Genomic DNA, 19,565 nt, shown 5'->3' on the forward strand with positions numbered 1-19,565 from the left:
CCTTTCAGGGGGCAGTGAAAATGCCACCTTAAAAGCCCATTTGAGCCTGAGCACTTGTAATGGTTGAAGCTCTGTCATGCTTCTTAGAACCTTATGTCTTGTATTGTTGGGGTTTTATAGTGGTATTTCCTCTATGAAGTATTTCCTCCTTGACAGCTGCTTCACCTCATTCATCTCTGCTTTGCTCCTCCCTCATGCTCCCCCCCGCCACACACACACACAATGCCTTAGTGGGCACACAGAGAGGGAATGTTTGCAGTGCATCTTTCCCTTCTGTTGGCTGATTGTGCTGACCTGACCCCAGCTATGCAAAACGGTCTTTCTTATTTATTTATTTTTAACTATTACACATTGTTTTCACACCCACAGGAAATCCTAGGTAACTGTTGTAATTAATTTTTAGATGACAAAAAAGAACTTGGAGCAGCCAGAAGAAGTCAGTATTACATGAAATATGGGAATCCAAATTACGGAGGCATGAAAGGAATTCTTAGTAATTCTTGGTAAGTCCAAAAGTATAAAACACAATAGTTAAACTTTTCTTAATCCTTTAGTTGGTATTCTGCAGTGGAATGTCAACATCATGTGTGGACTCGAAGGAAGACAAGAGGGAAGAGTGCAAGATTCTTAACTGTGGTAAAAGGTGTGAGAATACAGTGGGGCCTTGACTTATGAGTGTCCCGACTAACGAGTTTTTCGAGATACAAGCCGTCTCTCGGCCGATTTTTTGCTTTGAGTTGCGAGCTAAAATTCGGGTTACGAGCCAGCTTCAGATACCCCACCGCTAGTTGGTGCAGTGAATGTCACAGTGAACACCACAACATCAGCCCAGCATCACGTGTCTCACTCGTTCACTTTAATGATTTGACATACGAGTAATTTGAGTTACGAGCTCCGTCACAGAACGAATTAAACTCGTAAGTCAAGGCCCCACTGTACTGAGTTTCAGTTTCATTTCAGATGTACCTGACACTTGTCACTGTGTAGTTGAAATTAACCAGTGGGTTTCATGGTCCTTCCTGTTGGTCTTTGATTATGTGCTTATTTTGGCAATGTTGCAGGAAGCGAAGATATCATTCCCGTCGCATTCAGCGGGATGTGATCAAGAAGAGAGCCATGATTGGGGATGATGTTGGCTTGACGTCCTATAAACATCGACATTCCGGTAGTTGCCTGCTCAGCTCTTGGGTAGACACATGTTTGGCTCCCGAAATCATATTTTTATTCTTAATACAGTCTTTTAAGGTTCCAAACTTTATCATCCTCTCTTCCTTGCCCTCACCCTCTGCCAACATATAGGAAAGTAAGTCAAGTCAGAGTTAATTTTAAATTGCCCATACAAAGAGGTCAAATGGTTTTATAAAAGCTGTTCTAATAAAAAAGCCCAAATGTGACATAGGGAAAATGAAAATAAAACTATTCTTAGGAATCTAATTTTTTCTGTTTATATCAAAAACTGCATGAAAAATTTTTTAAAAAAATTTTATCAGATGAGCTGATTTTATTGTTCTTTTATCTGAAGATGAAAATAGGCTGCTATATCTAGTGTTTTATGCATATTGGCTTGTGCACATGAATGTCTCCAGAAAAATAGGATATCATGACTTGTTTTTTTTTTCTTTCTTCTCTTCTCGTCTTTCTTTTTTTCTTTCTTTGCTTATTGTAAAAGAGTCATTTTCATTATGTTTTATAGAGATTTGTTTTTTATTTTGAACCTAAGTTGTGGGATCTTCCACATGCTTGGTAAAACTAGAACTAACTAAGTCAACATACAAACATGGAATAACATGCATACACATTTATCATTGTAACAAGGACAGGGAGAGGTGACATCTGTACATTTTTATTTAATGTGTATATAGAAAATTATATGTAAAATTTGCATTTTATGCAGTTACATTTTTCCAATTTCAGTTACATTAAGATATCTCAGATATTTTCATCATGTAATCTTTATATTAAAGACATTAAAAAGAGAATTGCCCTTAATTCTAGCACTATAATATACTGACTTTCATTTTACATTTTTCCTATTTCGTTTCATAATAAATATTATAATTTTTGTGAACATATATATATTCTGTATTCTGCTTCTTCCACTACTTATATGTGCTTTTTCATGAACTTTAAAGTTACATTATTTCTGGTGATTATGGTTTATAAAGTCACCGTGACCCTTGAAGGAGCAAATACTGAACCTTTGAGAATCTGGTCATACCATTTTGTCAGCTGATCAATATATAACGTTGTCTTTCTGTTTAAAGACACCTTATTTTAATACATACATTTAATACAATCATCAGCATGAATTCACAGTCAATAGCACTATAACTCCTGCCTGAACAAAGCTGATATAATACACACATTTTCCTCTTAAGGCACATTACATCCTCCTTACATTTAGGAACACTAGACAGTTTTGGCATTACTACATAGTGAAATCACCAACAAACACCACATAACTGAAAGACATGGCACTCACTAGACTGCAGAAAGGACACTCATTTACAGTGTGAGGTGAGCAAGAAGAAAGAGCACTGCCTCGTTTGACCTCTGCTGGGAAGGTGCATGTGTGGCGACTCTTACTTTGCCACTCTGCACATGTCCACTGATGACCATGAAAGCACTGTGAGCATTGATTTTGGAGTTAGAAATAAATTAGGCAAAATCAAAAATATAGAATCTGTGAATAATGGCAGTTGACTGTATTTGAGATAATTTCATAATCCATGGGCTGCTAGATCATACTTGACCTAGCCGTTCTTCTGTTGTAGGTATCAGAATGGCAGCCAGATTGGCTCTGTTATAGATAATGCGTCAGTAACATCTTGGGCATGGGAACCCTTTCTTTTAAAGAAGTCAGTGAAGTAAATAGAAATTTAGACTTGTCATTGCTCTTCCTAATGTTTTTTGGTTAAATTCCTTAGGACTAGTGAATGTTCCTGAGGAACCCATTGAAGAAGAGGAAGAGGAGGAGGAGGAGGACCAGGACATGGATGCTGACGACAGGGTGGTAGTAGAGTACCATGAGGAGCTCCCAGCTCTCAAGCAGACCCGGGAGCGGAGCTCATCCAGGAGGTCCAGTGCCAGCAGCTCAGACTCGGATGAAATGGACTATGATCTAGAACTGAAAATGATTTCCACTCCTTCACCAAAGAAAAGCATGAAAATGACTATGTATGCTGATGAAGTGGAATCTCAGTTGAAAAATATTAGGTAAGATTATTTCTCCTTTCTGTCAGTGCTAGCTTTTAATTTGGTTTTAAATACTAATTACTAACTTCATTTTAATTCCTCTTAGTTTTATAATCACTTTATCTGTTCTAATTTTAGTCCTTTGTAGAGTTTGAATAAAAGTGTTTGATTTTTCCTCAAAATATACAAGAAGAGATCCTTGTTATAGACAGTATAAAAGGTGAAAATCACCTGTATAGTCATCCTCTCCTGAGACAAGACTGTCAGCAGCTGGGTGAATAACCTTCCCACTAGTTTCATGCATACACATAACACATGGAGAAATTATAGACATAGTTGTACAAAAGTGAAGTTACGCTGTTTATATTGTTTTGCAGTATGCTTTTTCCATTTAATATGTTATAGAGATCCACTGTTTTTTCAGCTGTATGTAATCCATTGTTTGAAAGTATCATGGTTTATTTAACCCAATCTCTTATTGATGGACACTTAGGTTTCTATTTTCTTACTATCTCACTAATAAATAAATTCCTTAAATTACAATTATTGCACAAAAAATATATGTGGTATGCGAAATTTCATTCCAGAAAGGTTTTATTCACTCACATTTTCACCTGTTACCTACATACTCATCAATGTGAGGTATTATTCTAAATTTTGCTAATTTTATGGACCAAAAAAATAGTTGTTTTCTTTTAATCCTCACCGAGGATATTTTTTTCCATAGATTGCTAGAGTGGAAGGGAGAGAGGAGAGGAGGGAGAGGGAGAGAAACATCAACATGAGAGACACACATCGATTGGTTGCTCCCTTACGAGCCCCTGCCTGGGTTGGTGAACTTGCAACCAAGGTACGTGCCCTTGACCGGGAATTGAACCCGGGATCCTTTGGTCCACAGGCGACACTCTAACCACTGAGCAACCAACCAGGGCAAAGACAGTTATTTTAATGTGCTTTTTTTGATGACTAATGGGGATGAGGATGAGCATATTTCTGAGGGCAGATAGCATATGCACAACTCAAAGGGTTGGAATCTAGGGATGCTCTCCCTAAGTGTTCTTGGTGGTGTATTTGGGGAAAGGAAGGAACCATTCAAGCTGGTTTGTATGGCTTTGTTCACATCCTTATTTTTAGTTTTCACAGAACTTTGTAAAGACAAATGCTGCCAAAATCGTGCTGGTTGCTAGCATGGTAGCAGATGTCTTTGACGGAGAAGTCAGCCCTAGAGAAAGGGATTGCAGACTCTGTTGTATCTTGTCTACAGCCTCGGGGAGCAGAGGCCTCTCAATGTTCGTCCCAGGAGACGGAGACTCATAGTTACATGCTCGTGATGGCTTACAGATATCAGGTGTGGGAACCTTGGACCTGCTCACCTGGCTGGTCTCTTTACATCAGGCTGATCATGATTTTTGTAAATAAATAATTATCAGTGTGTAGTCTTTGTAAGTGAATGTTAGATTAGATTGGGTTTTAATTGTTTCCAGAGAAGTATGTGAGATTGTTGCGTGGGCATTGTCCCATAGTTGAAGTGGTTAGCTGTGTTTTTTTGTTTTTTTTTTAAGGAACTCCATGAGGTCAGATACTATATCAACAAGCAATATCAAAAACCGAATCGGCAACAAATTGCCACCTGAGAAATTTGCAGACGTCCGACATTTATTAGATGAAAAACGTCAGCACACACGTCCGCGGCCGTCAGGCAGCAGCACTAAATCAGGTATCGTTGGTCAGCTCTGCTTCTGGGCTTCGTTCTGAGCTCCAGAAGGCAGACGGGCAGGGATAGGTTTTTAGATTAAATGATGTCATTTATGGACGGATTTAGTTGTTCTGGTTCATTACTTCTAAATTTTGGGTTAGGCATTGGCTTTCAGGACATGAAAAATCCGACTTTTTAATACTAGCTTTCATTCCAGGTATTTTTGAACCTAACCATTATTTTACTATGTATGTCATTGGTATTTTTTAAAATATATTTTTATTGACTTCAGAGAGGAAGGGAGAGGAAGAGAGAGATAGAAACATCAATGATGAGAGAGAATCTGATCGTCTGCTTCCTGCAAGCCCCACACCGGGGATCAAGCCCACAACCTGGGCATGTGCCCTGACTGGAAATAGAACCGTGATCTCCTGGTTTATAGGTTGACACTCAGCCACTGAGCCATGGTGGTTGGGCAATCATTGGTATTTTTTATATGTCAAGGGTAATAGAAATTGTTGTAGAAATGGTTAAGAATTTGGACTAGACAGGCGTGTAGCGGATACTTGGCCATGCCTACTGTGTGCCAGGCCCTGAGCTAGGTGCTGGGAGTGTTCGAAGTCTTCAGAGGGGATGCAGAATCATCCTAGAACTTTGATGGAGAAACACGAGTGCACACATTCAGATCATTCCCCCAAAAGCAGAGTGGAGGAAGTGCTCTGATAGTCCTGTAAGCAGTGGACTGTGGGAGCAGAGAGGGAAGCTGGATCTTCTGGCAGAATTGTGGAAGGCTTCTTAGAGAATGTGGGGAGAGAATAGGATCTCAGTTGGCAAATATAGTTTTTTGAGGAAGTAACCTGATTTTATATCTATTTTAGAAAGATAACTTAGGAGCAGAGTGAGGTAGGGTATAGGGTTAAGTAAGTAACAAAGGCCTGAACTAGGTCAGGGACCACAGAGACAGAGTGGACGAGAATGTCAAACGTTGTGAAGGAAGAAGACTCAGCACTGGGATGTGAGGGAGGAAAGGGAGAGAAGCCAAGGGACCCAGGTCAATGGGACTGGGATGATGGGGTGCTGTTCTCCGAGAATAAGCCAGGCGCGGAAGAGCCCACTTGCTAATAAAGGTGGTTTTGTTGTTGCTGCTATTGTGTTACTGTTAGAAGGAACTCAGGAGGAAAGGCAGATTTGGGGGGTTGGAGGGGGTATAGAGGAAGAACAAATTTGATTTGGGACATCTTCCCTTAATCCTTTGTTTTTCACCATTCTCATTACATTTATTGTTAAGTGTGATAAGTTTATTGAGAACTTATATCAGGGGTCCTCAAACTTTTTAAACAGGGGGCCAGTTCACTGTCCCTCAGACCATTGGAGGGCCGGACTATAGTTTAAAAAAAAACTAGTCGGCTGCTAAGCAACAGGCAGCAGCGGCAAAAACACCCGGCGGGCCGGATAAATGTTTTCAGCGGGCCGCATGTGGCCCGCGTGCCGTAGTTTGAGGACCCCTGACTTATATGTTCAAAGATTGTGGCTTCTGCCCTCGGCTTTTGCAATATTGCTTGTTAACTAAAATGTTTGTAAATCATTTGGTCTGCTTGGTTCTACTTAAAAAAAAAAAAAAAAAAGACAGTTGATTCTGCCACAGAAATTCCTTTCTGGAGCAGTCAGCTGAGAACACCCTCCCCCACCCCCGCTGGGAACCCTTACATCTGAATTTTCCTAAGGAAATCTAGATTACATACAGTATCGATTTTCACCCGGTCCTGACTATTTAGTCAGGGGCACTGACCTCTTTTCTCTTAGATTGTCAAATAAAAGAATGACAGCAGCCAACATGTTGTCCCATGTGGATGGATCAAAATTATACCTTTTTTTGGTCTGCCCCAGAACTTTAGTAATTAGTTTATGTGTGCCATGAGATGCAAAAGGTTGAAAATCACTGGCATGGAGAGAAGATGTTGAGAAGCTTGAGTGTGTTGGCCCTTGGTCCTCACTCGGGGAGATCTGGACCAGGTCCTGTAAGGATCCCAGGTTGACAGTACAGATAGCAAAGCACACACACTTGGTAACAGTAGTACTTTTCTTTCCTAGATATACGCCAGCGGTTAGGAAAAAGACCACATTCTCCAGAAAAGGCTTGTAACCCCGTCGTTCGGAGAGAGCCCTTTTCTGATGTTCATAGTAGGCTAGGTGTTCCCAGGCAAGACACTAAAGGCCTCTATTCTGATACTCGGGAGAAGAAATCAGGTTGGTAACACTTAAAACTGATGGGGATGGGAATTGGGTAAGAAGAGCAAGGACAATGGTTAAAGCATTGAAATACTTTGTTAGTAGAAGGCAGTAAATAGCAGGTGCCAAAAATATTTTTTCTCTTTCATAATAGTTGTAATAACAACAACAACAATAATAATGGCAGTAATATGGAAATTTTAGTAAATAGATAAAGACCCATCCCTGGTTCTTTCAGTTTAGCACAAATACTTTTTAGTTTCATGTATGCCATTCCAGTCTTTGTCCAAATACATATCCTACCTTTTCATATAGTGTTTTACCATAGTCACTTTTCTACATGGTTAAATGCTTTTTTAAAAAAAATATATTTTATTGATGTTTTACAGAGAGGAAGGGAGAGGGAGAGGGATAGAGAATTAGAAACATCAATGAGAGAGAAACATCGATCAGCTGCCTCTTGCACGCCCCCTACTGGGGATGTGCCCGCAACCCAGGTACATGCCCTTGACCAGAATCGAACCTGGGACCCTTCAGTCCGCAGGCCGACTCACTATCCGCTGAGCCAAACCAGCTAGGGCGGGTTAAATTCTTTATAAATAAAACTTAATTGCCTTATAGTGTGGCTATACTATGAAATTCTAAACACATATTTCTCTATTATTAGATATTGATAAAGTATATTTTTAAAATATAATGGAGGGTGGGCAGAATCTCTAAAAGTTTGCAGTTTTGCAGGCCCATCAGTTTGTAGAACATTATAGCTGGGGTGATCTGGGGATGGCCCACTCCTGGCAGAATGCAGCTGTGCACAGGGTGGTGCGTTTCACCAGGGAGGGGGCAGGTGTAGCACAGACTTCCCAGTGATTCTAAAATGCTTAGCATGGAGGCCATGTTCCCTGGCTGTGAGAATCTCCCCTTGGGTCCAGATCCCTCAGTTAGCAGGCAGGGGATGCAGCCAGGGAGATGAGATTACCTGTGCAAGGCTGCACAGTGGTTGCAGGTGCCACAGACCCTCCTCCCTCACCCCCACCACCACTGTTCCCGGCTCATCAGGTGTTGGCAGTACCCCTGCTTCCTCAGCATTGACTACCAAAACTAAAATGCCTTCTCATTCAAACAGGTAGTTTATGGACTCGCTTAGGATCTGCATCCAAGACCAAAGAAAAGAACACAAAGAAAGTGGATCGTAGGGCTCCTGGCACTGAGGAAGATGACTCCGAGCTGCAAAGGGCATGGGGGGCTCTGATTAAGGAGAAAGAACAGTCTCGCCAAAAGAAGAGCCGGTTAGATAACTTACCATCTCTCCAGATTGAAGTTAGTCGGGAAAGCAGCTCTGGTTCAGAGGCAGAGTCCTGATGCCCTTGGGGCCAATGGCAGCTGCCCTAAAGCCTGACATTCTTGCGCAGGGTGGGTGCACAGTAGGAACCTCCCCTGCAGGAGTTGGTGCCCCTCCCGCTTTTACTCACATAGTCACCCTCAGCTCTTGCTACTTTAGCAAGACCTCTTAAGAATGTGACATGTTTGAAGGGCATCTATCTATCTTTTGCTGCAGAGTTATAGTTCTGGGCCCTCGATTTTTTTTCCTACCACTCCACAAAGCTTTACCCTTTGAGAAAAAGGCAGCCCTCCAGATTTTGTAGATGTTTTTCTTAATATTTTTAACATTGTGTCTTTAAAAAAAAAAATGTTTTACACAGTTCATCCAAAGAGCAGAGAACTGAACTTCTCACTATTGCCTTGGCCCTGACAGCTGTTACCAGCACCCTTTTCCCAAGAAAAGTCAATTCCCAGGTGCTTATTGGAACATTGTGTCTTTAAAAAAAAAATGTTTTACACAGTTCATCCAAAGAGCAGAGAACTGAACTTCTCACTATTGCCTTGGCCCTGACAGCTGTTACCAGCACCCTTTTCCCAAGAAAAGTCAATTCCCAGGTGCTTATTGGACAGCCTTCGAGGGGGAAGATGAGGGAAGCTGCCAGCTCACTCTTCCAGGACCCTAGTGTGGGGGCCGAATCTCATGGACCTGACCTCAGAGGTGCACCAGTGCTGCCAGGTAGATCACAGACACAGCGTCCGTCGTGCTTCCGTTCCTCCTGGAGATGCCTGTTAGGGACCTCTTGTTAGCAGTCGGCTTGCCGTGAAGATCAAGTTCAGTACTGGGGGATTTTTAGGAACAAAAAACTGTGACTTCTGGATTTGGGATGGATTTTTTTGTGCTAGGGGTGGGGTCATGGGGTAATGTTGAACAATTTCTAAGTCTGTATTATGTTTAAAAAATATTAATGATTTAAGGTTTAAATTTTTAATTTTTATATGTGAAAATACTTCCTGTTGGCTACCAGGGAAGCTCAAGTGGTGTCTAATGTGCTGTTAAATATATATTATATACTTTGGAAGAAGGCAAAGAGAGGAGTCTCATTATTTTTAAATGATCCTAATTGTATTGTCTGTTGTACATAGAGTTCAGCTTGCCTTTGGCCACTGTAGGAAAACATCCACCCATCCGAGATGGGTTCTGTTGTTCATTATCCCTTTAGACATAACGCATTGACCTTTTTTCTGACACCTGGAGACATCTTCCAAACTGGCAAATGACATAGTTATAGGAATTTTTTTCATTTCTAGTTTTAGTTCGATTATTTTAACTAAAAGGGCAGTAGATTAGTTTGTTTTCCTGTCTGATTTTTATTTTGAAGTATTTAATGTTTGCATTCCTCTGCAGCTTAAAAAGGGTGTTTCACTTCAGTTCACCAGCACCTGGGAGTTAGGGATAGTGAAGCCTTGTCCCTTTTGTGATGTCACAACTCTCCACCTGCCGGGAGCGTCCCAGTCCCCGGTGCAGCCCTGCATTCTAGAGCTCCTCCCTGTCTTGTGGCTGAGTTCATTAGTGCTCCCTGGAGAGCTGATCGAGTGCAGACACTGTTGTTAATCAAGTAAAGGGCTGCAGCAAAGCCTGCACTGTCTGTATTTTGTTGCTTGACCTGCTTTTTTCTCTTCTCTTTAGAAAGATTAGAAACAGGCCCATGATATGTTTCACCTTCCTAATAGGATTCTAGGAAAGAGATAGTTGAGGCTTCTCTGCCGGTTGAGACCTAAGGTTTCTCCCTTTAGAAAGATTAGAACAGGCCCATGATACGTTTCACCTTCCTAATAGGATTCTAGGAAAGAGAGAGTTGAGGCTTCTCTGCCGGTTGAGACCTAAGGTTTCTGAGGCTCCTCAGCTCCTCTTGCTCTTTGAAGCACACTGAGAGCCAGGTTCTTGAGGGCTTGGAGCTGATGGAGTGAGAACTATGAGGCCCTGAGAGTCAGAGACTGGGTGCCACCCCTGGCTGTGTTCCATGACCTGGGCCTTGGTTTCCCCATTTAGCAAATGAATGGCTGGAACCAGAGCTTCTGGCTTTGTTGGTGTGGCTCAGTGGTGTTTGACTTTTTGCCCCAGTTACGGCTGCAGTAAGCTGGCCAGCACTGGTTTCTGTTGCAGGCGGGGGAAGGGTCAAGGAGTCAACTGAGGTTGTGCATGAGGTTGTGGACAGGGACTTACCCCATCCATTCCAGTCTCTGGGTGGGACAGAGTCTTTGTGGCCAGGGTCCCAACTGACACGGTCTCTGTAGTTTCAGAAAGTGCCCCCTCCTAGGATTTCCTTTGGGTTTCCCCGCAGCGGTGCAGGCCCATCTGTCCCAGGGCCCTTTAGTCCTCCCAGTCCCCGGTAGAGACCAGGGAAGACTTTCAGGTGAGTGGTGGTTTGTAGTCAAAACCGGGTCTTTGACTTAACCAAGAAAAATGCCCACTTTAGCAGCTTGGCAATTCTCACAAACACACAGAACCCAGAAAAGGATCTTCAAAGATTTTCAGTGTATTTCTGAAAGTTATTGGTCTCAGCCTCTCTTGCTTTCCAGCCTGTACTCAGATACTCAGATTGTGCAATATCTTAGGCGTGCCCCGAGTGCCCAGGCCCTTCCTTTGGAGTTTGGGAGTGAGGATGGACAGTCAGGACAGTCCCCTGGCAGGAGCTCAGTGGGCTTTTACACGGGGCGCTTCATGGACGTGGGCAGAAGGACTATGCACTTTTCAGATTTCTCTTCGTCTTTATACGTACAAGATTTTAAATACATTTTTGCTGCTTGATAATAATTAGATACCTCATTTCTGTTTCCCACTCTACCTCTTGGGAGAGGTACCGGCTACCCAGGGGAACTTGCAGAGGCTCCACAGATGTACACTCTCCTCATCCGGCCTCGTCTCGTTCATTCCTTGAATCCCTCCCCGAAGTTCAACCACTGTCTCCCGCTCCATCTCCATAGCAGCTCTTCGCTGGTCTCTGCCCCATCTCTCCCTCTCTCTTCTGCACCATACCCAGGATGAACTCTTGTTGTTAGCAGTTTATTGACATATAATTTATGTATTGTGCACGTCTGGCTTTCTGTATAGTCACAGAGAAGTGCAGCCATCGTCATAATCAATTTTAGAACATTGCGTCACTGAAAAGAAACCTTGTACATTAGCAGTCACTCCTCATTCCCTGTCCCCCCACCCCCCCCAGCAACCACTGTTTCTGTCGCTATGGATTTGCCTATTCTGCACATTTCCTATAAATGGAATCATACACTTTGTATGATTTGTGACTGGCTTCTTTCACTAAACATATTTTCAAGTTTCATCCATGTTGTAGCATGTATCAGTACTTTATTTCCTTCTGTTGCTGAATAATATTCCATTGTATGGCTGTACCACACTTTTATCTATTCACCTGTTAATGGACATTTGGGTTGTTTCTGCTTTGAGACTATTCTGAATAGTGCTCCTATGAACAGTTATGTATAAGTTTTATGTGGACATATGTTTTCATTACTCTTGGGTTATATACCTAGAAGTGGGATTGCTGGGTCATATTGCAACTCTGTCTTTAACCTTTTGGAGAACTGCCAGACTGTTTTCCCAAGTGGTTGCATCATTTTCATTCCCCCCAGCAATATACAAGGGTTCCAGTTTTTCTACATCTTTGACAGCAACTTACTTTCTGATATAAATTGGTATCTTGTGGTTTTGATTTGCATTTCCCTGATGACTACAGATGTCGGCTATCTTTTCATGTGCTTCGGGATGAACTTTCTGTTATTTTTCTGCTTAAGACCTTTCCCAAAGCGTCGCCATTGCCCTTGGAATAAATCCCAAACTCCTCTGATACTCACACGGCTGGTCGAGACCTAGTCTCTGGCACTGTTTCTGGCCTGTTGGCCCGCCCTCCCCTGCCCTCTGCTCACTACTTCCCTGGGCTCATCGTTATCTTCCCAGCCTCCCAGGCTCTGCTCAGTGCTGTCCTCCCGCACTGGCACCCCCTGGCCCTGTCCCCTCCTGCCTGGCCTTCTCTTTTCCATGCTCAAGGACTTAGCGACCCCTCCACGGGGCACCCCAGCTCCCAGAGCCAGAGTCTGGGTCCCTGCTTTGTGCCCCACGGGACTGCCACATGGAAGTCCTGGCTTACTCCAGGGTTAGAGTAGAAAAGCAATACCCAGGTGAACACTGAGTGTACCCACAGTTCCTCCTGGAAACCCTGAGGAGTGCTGTGCTGAAGACCAGCATCAGGAGGCCCATGATGAGTGCATTGCTCCTGCCCATGTGGCACAGGTCACGGTGTCTGTGGTTGAGCACCAGGGGAAGTGTCAGGTCTGCGCTGACGGGCCATAGTCCCACGCGGGTGAGAAGAGGCGCTTGGGGGCTAAGAGGCCACAGGAGCAGCAGAGCTTGAGCTCGCCACCGGCCCTCCCGCCCTCTGCTGGGTGAGGGGAGGGCAGGCGGAATGGGCCAAACGATTTAAAATTATTTCCCTTTTTCCTTGTCTTTTTTCCCCCAAATGCCATAGTGTTTGCCTAAGTGAAGTGTGTGTATGATACCAAAGCTCTGTCCTCTCCCCAGCCTGCCCCCTTTACACTGGATTGTAGTTCCCGGTTCCTAGTTTGTCTTTTTGCTAGACTGTAAGCTCCGTGAGAGCAGGGACATGTCTGGCTTGTTCCTGGGGTTTCCCCAGTCCTGGCACCTTGCCTGGCACCTGACAGGCCCCCCACAGACAGGTGCTGGGTGTGCACAACCCCCACTGCAGGAGCAGCTCCCTCCGCTCAGGCCTGGCTAGTCCTTGTTTTCCTGCCTTGTACCCACCACACTTGGTCTTTGTTTTACTGTCCCTGCCAGCCTGCGAGCTCCCAGTGAGCAGGTGTCTTCCTGTTGTCGCCTCTGTGTCTTCCCAACATGTCAAAGTGGCGCCTAAAGAGTGTTTGGTAGATGGACTGTGGTAACCTAACCCAGCTCTGGTACCTTTGTCTCCACGTCAGTCTGCTTTTAGTAAAGACCACCAGATTCAGAGGAAGGTTGCTCAGCAGTGCATACTTGTATAACAGAAACATCTCATTAAACCCTTGATAAAATTCCCATTTTGGTGATCTGGCCATAGCTGAGCAGAAACTTAGCCAGCTCTTGGAAGAGTTTGCTAGAGAATTACGTAGGCAAGAAGGCAGGAGAGCCGGACAGGAAGAGGGCAGGTGGACGGAACCCCATAGAAGGACTGCTGGGACGGCCTAGCCCAGTGATGGCGAACCTATGACACGTGTGTCGAAGGTGACACGCGAACTCATTTTTTTGGGTTGATTTTTCTTTGTTAAATGGCATTTAAATATATAAAATAAATATCAAAAATATAAGTCTTTTACTATGGTTGCAAATATCAAAAAATTTCTATATGTGACACGGCACCAGAGTTAAGTTAGGGTTTTTCAAAATGCTGACACGCCGAGCTCAAAAGGTTCGCCATCACTGGCCTAGCCTCTGGTCCTGTTGGGGAGGAACAGGACGGCAGCCCAGAGAAGGCAAAAGGAAGCAGCTCTCTTCGCAGCAGCCCTTTGCCTCCAGCAGCATTCCAGCTCTCACACGGAGCGTTCTTAAAATGATGGCGAAATGCTGACAGACTATGTGGGTTAAAGTTAACAGCAACTCGTGGCTTCACAGATTCATTAATTGCTACACAAATAAGCTTGATGTATAATTATTTGCATTTAAACCTTATAATAAGAAGTAAATTAGAAGTTAAACCATTTTTTTCTTTTAAGAACTAAAAAGACCAAAATTTTTTTTATAATCTTGAGAATAGCACACTTCAAGGCAGATTACTATTGTGTAATCTCACCGCCAATAACCTAGAACTTTTCTTACATGTTTATAAAGTAAGTCTTAGAAGAAAAACTACTGTAGCGTTTTTAAAAAATGAAATTTATGAACATTTCACAGACTTTTGATGTTCCAGGAGCAATTAGGGAAATGCCAACTCCAAGCCTGTTTCAAATAGTTGTGAGGCATTGAAGTGGGATTTTGCTGTGGTATAAGTAAAACTCCAGAGTGTAGTTAGTGTTTAATCTACCACAGTCATACCCTCCCTGGGGCTCTTAGTTGTTTCGTCTGAGCAATTCTAGAGGCCCTAGACCAGTGCAGGTTAGTGAGGGCAAGAGGCCCACACAGTTGGCAGGAGAGAAGACGTGGCCTTCCCATCTCTTCCTGGGGTTGTGTGTGTTTAATCCTGTGATGTGTCCTTCTTGTCATTGGTAAGGGTTCCTCAGGGGGCCTGTGAGCAGGATGCAGCACTCCTGGCTCAGGTAGAGTGTCTTTGGGGCAGAGTCCAATAGTATGGAGGCTACAGCTGGGGCTGGAGCCCAGGGAACTCCCTTGGTCCCATGTACAGACAGGAAAAGATGAAGCAAGTCCCTTCGCCTCTTGGGACCTCCGGTTCCCCATCTGTCACATGAAGGGATCTCCAGTTTTACTGTTAATGTGAGTTGTGAGCTCTTTGCTATACTTTCCCAGGGAGCATCAGGACTGTAAGCTGGACAGGAAGGAGGTGGGGGCAAGCAGGAGGTCTAAGACCTTGAACCCTTGGTTCCATGACTCAAGTGCAACCCCCAACCCCCTCTCCCAGCCCCTCAGTTATGAAAAGCCAAGAGGATCCTCTCTCTTGCTCCCTCTCCACTAAGCCCCCCCTTCCCCAACACACACCATTCACTGTGTTATTTGGGAGGTATTTTTAGGAGGTGGCCCAGTATATTAGCGTGAGCTGCCATAGCAAGATGTGGTGGCTTCAACAACAAATTTATTTGCTCACAATCTGGAGGCCAAGATCAGGGTGCCAGCATGGTTGGGTTCTGGTGAGGCCTCTCTTCCTGGCTTACAGAGAGCCGCCTTCTCATGTGTCCTCACATGGCTTTTCCCTGTTGCCTGCACTTGGGGAGAGGGATCACTTCCTCTTCTAAGCCTGTTGAATTAGGGCCCTACCTTTATGACCTTAAATATCTTCTAAAGGCCCTATCCCCAAATATAGTCAAATTGGGTGTTATGGCTTCAACATGTTAATTTGGGGGTTCAGGGGGACACAGTTCAGTGCATGGCACCCAGTGATGCAAGGATCCCAGCATGCTTGTGGAATGAGGTCCCTGCTTTTTAATAGCTCATGATAGACCCTTAGGTCTGAAGGCACCAGCTTTTACTGGTTCAGAGTCCTGGGTCTGGAGAAGATAGACCTGGTTGAGTCCCAACTCTGCCACTTACTAGCCATTTGTCTTGGGCAAGTTCTTTCACCACCTTCTCTGAGCCAGCACCCTCGTTGGTGAAATCGGATGACCCAGCAGGGTGGCTGTGAGGACCCCACAGGGGCTCCACGGAAGGCCCCGGACACTGAGTCTGCGGCTCCCTCCTGAGTGCCCGTTCAACAGTGTGGTGACTGCTGCTCTCCAGTCGTCCCCCATCCCCCTTCGCCAGCCCCGGCCTCCACTGCAGTCCGCTCTAGTCTCAGTAACATCCCCACTCTTCCAAACGCTCTCCCAGGACTCAGAAGGCAAGCGAGGGATTGGACACGTTTCCTGAGGCTGGGGCTCTGAGGCAGGGCTGTGGGAACACCCTCATCCGCTGGTGCTTGGACTCTCAAGACAGAGTAGCTAGTCCTTCTACATCATGCTGAACACGGCCCTCCAGGCCTAAAGCTGAACACGGCCCCTCCAGCCCTAAAGCTGAACACGGCCCCTCCAGCCCTAAAACTTTACGTTTGAAATTACAGAACAGTTTCAAGGGTAGAATAAAGAACATTTTGCCACATTTTCTCATTTAGTCTTTCCCTGCCTCTCCCCTTCTTCCCTCTCTGAACCATGAACTATTTCAGGGTTACTAACACAGTCGTGTCCCTTACTCCCTAAATATTTTAGTGAACATTTCCTGAGAACAAAGACATTCTCTCATAGTTATGAGAGAATAGTATAGTATAGTTATCAAATTCTAATTTGATAAATGTATAATTTTATCTAACCAGTACAGTAGTATCTAATCGGTAGTTCATGTTTCAATTTTGTCAACTGTTCCAATAATGTGGTTTCCCACTGTGTTTTTATTTTTCCTTCTTTTTCTTTTTTAAAATATATTTTCATTGATTTCAGAGAGGAAGGGAGAGGGAGAGGGAGAAGGAGAAAGAAATAGAATCATCAGTGATGAGAGAGAATCATTGATTGGCTGCCTCCTGCATGCCCCATACTGGGGACCGAGCCGCAACTCGGGCATGTGCCCTCGACTGGAATCGAACTGTGACCTCCTGGTTCATAGATCACACTCAACCACTGAGCCACGCCAGCCAGGCCCCACTGCTTTCAATGAAAATAAATTTCAGGTAGAGTTGATGCCTTTTGTGTAACTCTCCACAGTCATACCCTTCACCTCTCATCTTTCTGCCCATAACCAGAGACTGGACTTTCTGGTTACCATTCCCAGGAATGGCATATTTTGCTAAATCAATAATGTTTTTTAAAGCAAATTGTTTTTGTTTTTGTTTTTGGTCTAGGATGCAATCCAGTGTCGCGCACTACATTTATTCTTCTTTAATCTGGAACAATTCTTTAGCCTTTCTTTGTCTTTTATGATATTAATATTTTTGACGAGTTCAGTCCATTTGTGTTGTGGAATATCCCTTGAGTTGGCCCTCTAACAGTTGTTTAAAGTCTTTTTCACATTCCTTTTGGATACGTATGTGCTTGCTGAACAGCCAGGTTTGTACACAGTCCTTGGGACCTTAAGTTGGGTTTGTGGGGATAGCGACGCTGTCAGATGGGTTTGAAGGGCCCCTGTGTATGCTCATGATTAGGGCTCTGCCATGCTGGCATCAGCAAGCTTGGATGAATCCTCATTCTAGACATCACCAAAGATGCAGAAAACGGCCCTGTGCCTGGTCCAGCATCCAGGCACCAACCTCGCCTGGCCTCCTGCGGTGCCCAAAGGTCACGCTGCAGATGTGAAGTCCTGCCTCCCAGAAGTCTGGAGCAGGCTGCAGTCCTGGGGTCCAGCCTGCCCCGCTGCTGGTCTGCTCCGGCTCGGTGTGCAGAGGGGCTTCCTGTGGCTCTGCCAGGTGCCCCTGACCCTCCGAGCAGGGGCACTGTGGTGTGGAGACGGGCCAGGCCTCCCCTATGACATGGGTAATTTGATAAATGTATAATTTTATCTAATCATTACAGTAGTATCTAATCTGTAGTTCATGTTTCAATTTTGTCAACTGTTCCAATAATGTGGTTTCCCACTGTTTTTATTTTTCCATTTTCTTTTTTAAAATATATTTTTATTGATTTCAGAGAAGAAGGAGAGGGAGAAAGAGAATCGTCAGTGATGAGAGAGAATCATTGATTGGCTGCCTCCTGCACGCCCCACACTGGGGACCGAGCTGTGATGGGCTGGTCTTTATCGTGGTCCGGGAGGGAGATCATCAGACCTGGAGCTTTGCTTTCTGAGCTGTTTAACTTCTTTGTTTGATGGCATGTGGTTGTGGTGTGAAAATGATGAATTGTCATCTGTGTAATAGCCATGTAACATCAGGGAACTATCTTACTAGTCGGTGTTTGGTCAGACCAAAGCAGACAATGCAAAAATGTTTTAAGTGTCACCAGACTTTACAAGACTTTGGCAAAGCGAGCTTTTAATGTGAGAAACTAAATAAAATTGATTTTCACCGTCATTAAGTCAACACCATTGTCCTCTGTGCTTTAACACTTATATCCACACTTCAGAGTACTCTCCCTCAAGATACAGTCTTCCCTGTGAGAAGAGACATTGAGTCGCCTGCCTTTTTGAATGTAAATTAATTAAAATTAAATAAAATTTACAAGCCCGGTCCTTGGTGGCACTGGTGACAGGGCAGAGCTCAGGTGCCACCTGTGGCTGGTGACGGCCACAGGACTGAGCGCAGAACGCGCGGGGGACGGCGCTGCTCTGCACGGCGGCCTGGGACTTGGGGCGAGAAGCTTCCTTCCACGACAGATGTCACACGGAGAATCTGGCAGATGGTGGAGTTGGCGTTAAACTGTGACTGCAGGCTGCCGGCTGTGTCCTCCGGGTGCTGGGGCGGGTCAGAGAGCTGGGGGATCGATGGGATCTTACATGTGCTGTTCTGCCAGCCCAGCGCTCTGGTGAACCGCACTGGCATCGTGGCGCGGTGACCAGGATTTACTAGCAAAGAGCAGCCACAGCTGAATTGAGGAAGTGATTGCAGCCAGGGCCTGGATCTTTCCCCTCCCCTGGCCCTCCATGGCCTGGGGCCGGAGGGGCCGGAGTGCGGGGCTGGTGCAGGAGCCCAGCTCTGCTGTGAAGGCACTTCCTGTGGCCCAGGGAACCATCACCAAGGGCCCCGAGGGGGTGCTGGGCTGAGGTGTCCTGGAGGTGTGTCTGGGGCAGGGGCTGGGACTCACATGGATGATAAACAGCAGCGGGTGAACACTGCTCCTGGCTGAGGGCCCCGGAGCTGTGTCCAGGCCTCGGCTCAGCTCACCGCGGCAGGAAATGTGGTGACAGGTGTGTCTCAGCTCCCAGGACTCAGCCACCACTGCCGAGGAAGCCCGGCCAGCAGCCGGGTACCAGTGGGAGCACCTGTGTGTGCTTGAAAACGCCTGTCTGCCTGTGGGTCCTGGCCTGTGTCTGTGTCTGTCCCCGCCTCCTGGCGCCTCGCCGAGGAGGGGAAGCTGAGCTGGCCCAGGCCCACTCCGCGCCTCCGCTTCAGCTAGGATGTGGCTCCTCCACACTCTGCTCTGCGTGACCAGTAAGTCAGCCTCACCCCTGCCCGGAGGGGCTGCTGTGCCCTCGTGCAGCCTTGTCTGTCCTCTGTCATCTGTCTAATGGGCTAAGTCAGAGCCAGGGGTTAGAGAAAGTGTGAGACTGTCCCCAGGGAGATGCTCTTCCTCCGAGGGTGAGGTTCCCCGGCTTCCTCTGAAGGACAGTGGGGGCTCTGTCAGCAGTGCTGACAGCCTGTGGCTTCGGACTCCAGAGCTCTGCTGCCCTGTCCCTTCACCCAGCCTCCTCCTTCACCCAGCCTCCCTCCTCACCTGGCCTCCCTCTTCACCCAGCCTCCCTCCTCACCCAGCCTCCGTCCCCACCCAGCCTCTC

General features: G+C 45.4%; 2 protein-coding genes across 4 annotated transcripts in view; both read left to right on the forward strand.

Annotated features, from left to right (window-relative positions):
* The window catches only part of NCBP3 (nuclear cap binding subunit 3), a 25,258-nt gene extending 15,735 nt beyond the window's left edge, over positions 1 to 9,523 (forward strand). Inside the window, exons 7-15 of one of the 3 annotated variants that reach the window (XM_014541950.1) lie at positions 404 to 503; positions 1,062 to 1,188; positions 1,300 to 1,303; positions 2,928 to 3,216; positions 4,758 to 4,912; positions 6,983 to 7,138; positions 8,244 to 8,406; positions 8,874 to 8,914; positions 9,056 to 9,211. In XM_014541950.1, coding sequence (XP_014397436.1) covers positions 404 to 503; positions 1,062 to 1,188; positions 1,300 to 1,303; positions 2,928 to 3,216; positions 4,758 to 4,912; positions 6,983 to 7,138; positions 8,244 to 8,406; positions 8,874 to 8,914; positions 9,056 to 9,123 — 1,103 coding nt within the window. In that variant the 3' untranslated portion in view covers positions 9,124 to 9,211. Of the gene's footprint in view, positions 1 to 403; positions 504 to 1,061; positions 1,189 to 1,299; positions 1,304 to 2,927; positions 3,217 to 4,757; positions 4,913 to 6,982; positions 7,139 to 8,243; positions 8,915 to 9,055 lie in introns of those variants that run through there. The other 2 variants (XM_014541949.1, XM_014541951.1) reach the window with 2 other exon arrangements.
* A 9,634-nt stretch (positions 9,524 to 19,157) lies between these two features.
* Positions 19,158 to 19,565, forward strand: part of ITGAE (integrin, alpha E (antigen CD103, human mucosal lymphocyte antigen 1; alpha polypeptide)) — a 61,233-nt gene continuing 60,825 nt past the window's right edge. Inside the window, exon 1 of the mRNA XM_014541935.1 lies at positions 19,158 to 19,221. Within this exon, the coding sequence (XP_014397421.1) occupies positions 19,188 to 19,221 (34 nt within the window). The 5' untranslated portion in view covers positions 19,158 to 19,187. The remainder of the gene's footprint in view (positions 19,222 to 19,565) is intronic.

The sequence above is a fragment of the Myotis brandtii genome, unplaced genomic scaffold (genome assembly GCF_000412655.1).
Source record: "Myotis brandtii unplaced genomic scaffold, ASM41265v1 scaffold284, whole genome shotgun sequence".
In the NCBI taxonomy this organism is placed as follows: domain Eukaryota; kingdom Metazoa; phylum Chordata; class Mammalia; order Chiroptera; family Vespertilionidae; genus Myotis; species Myotis brandtii.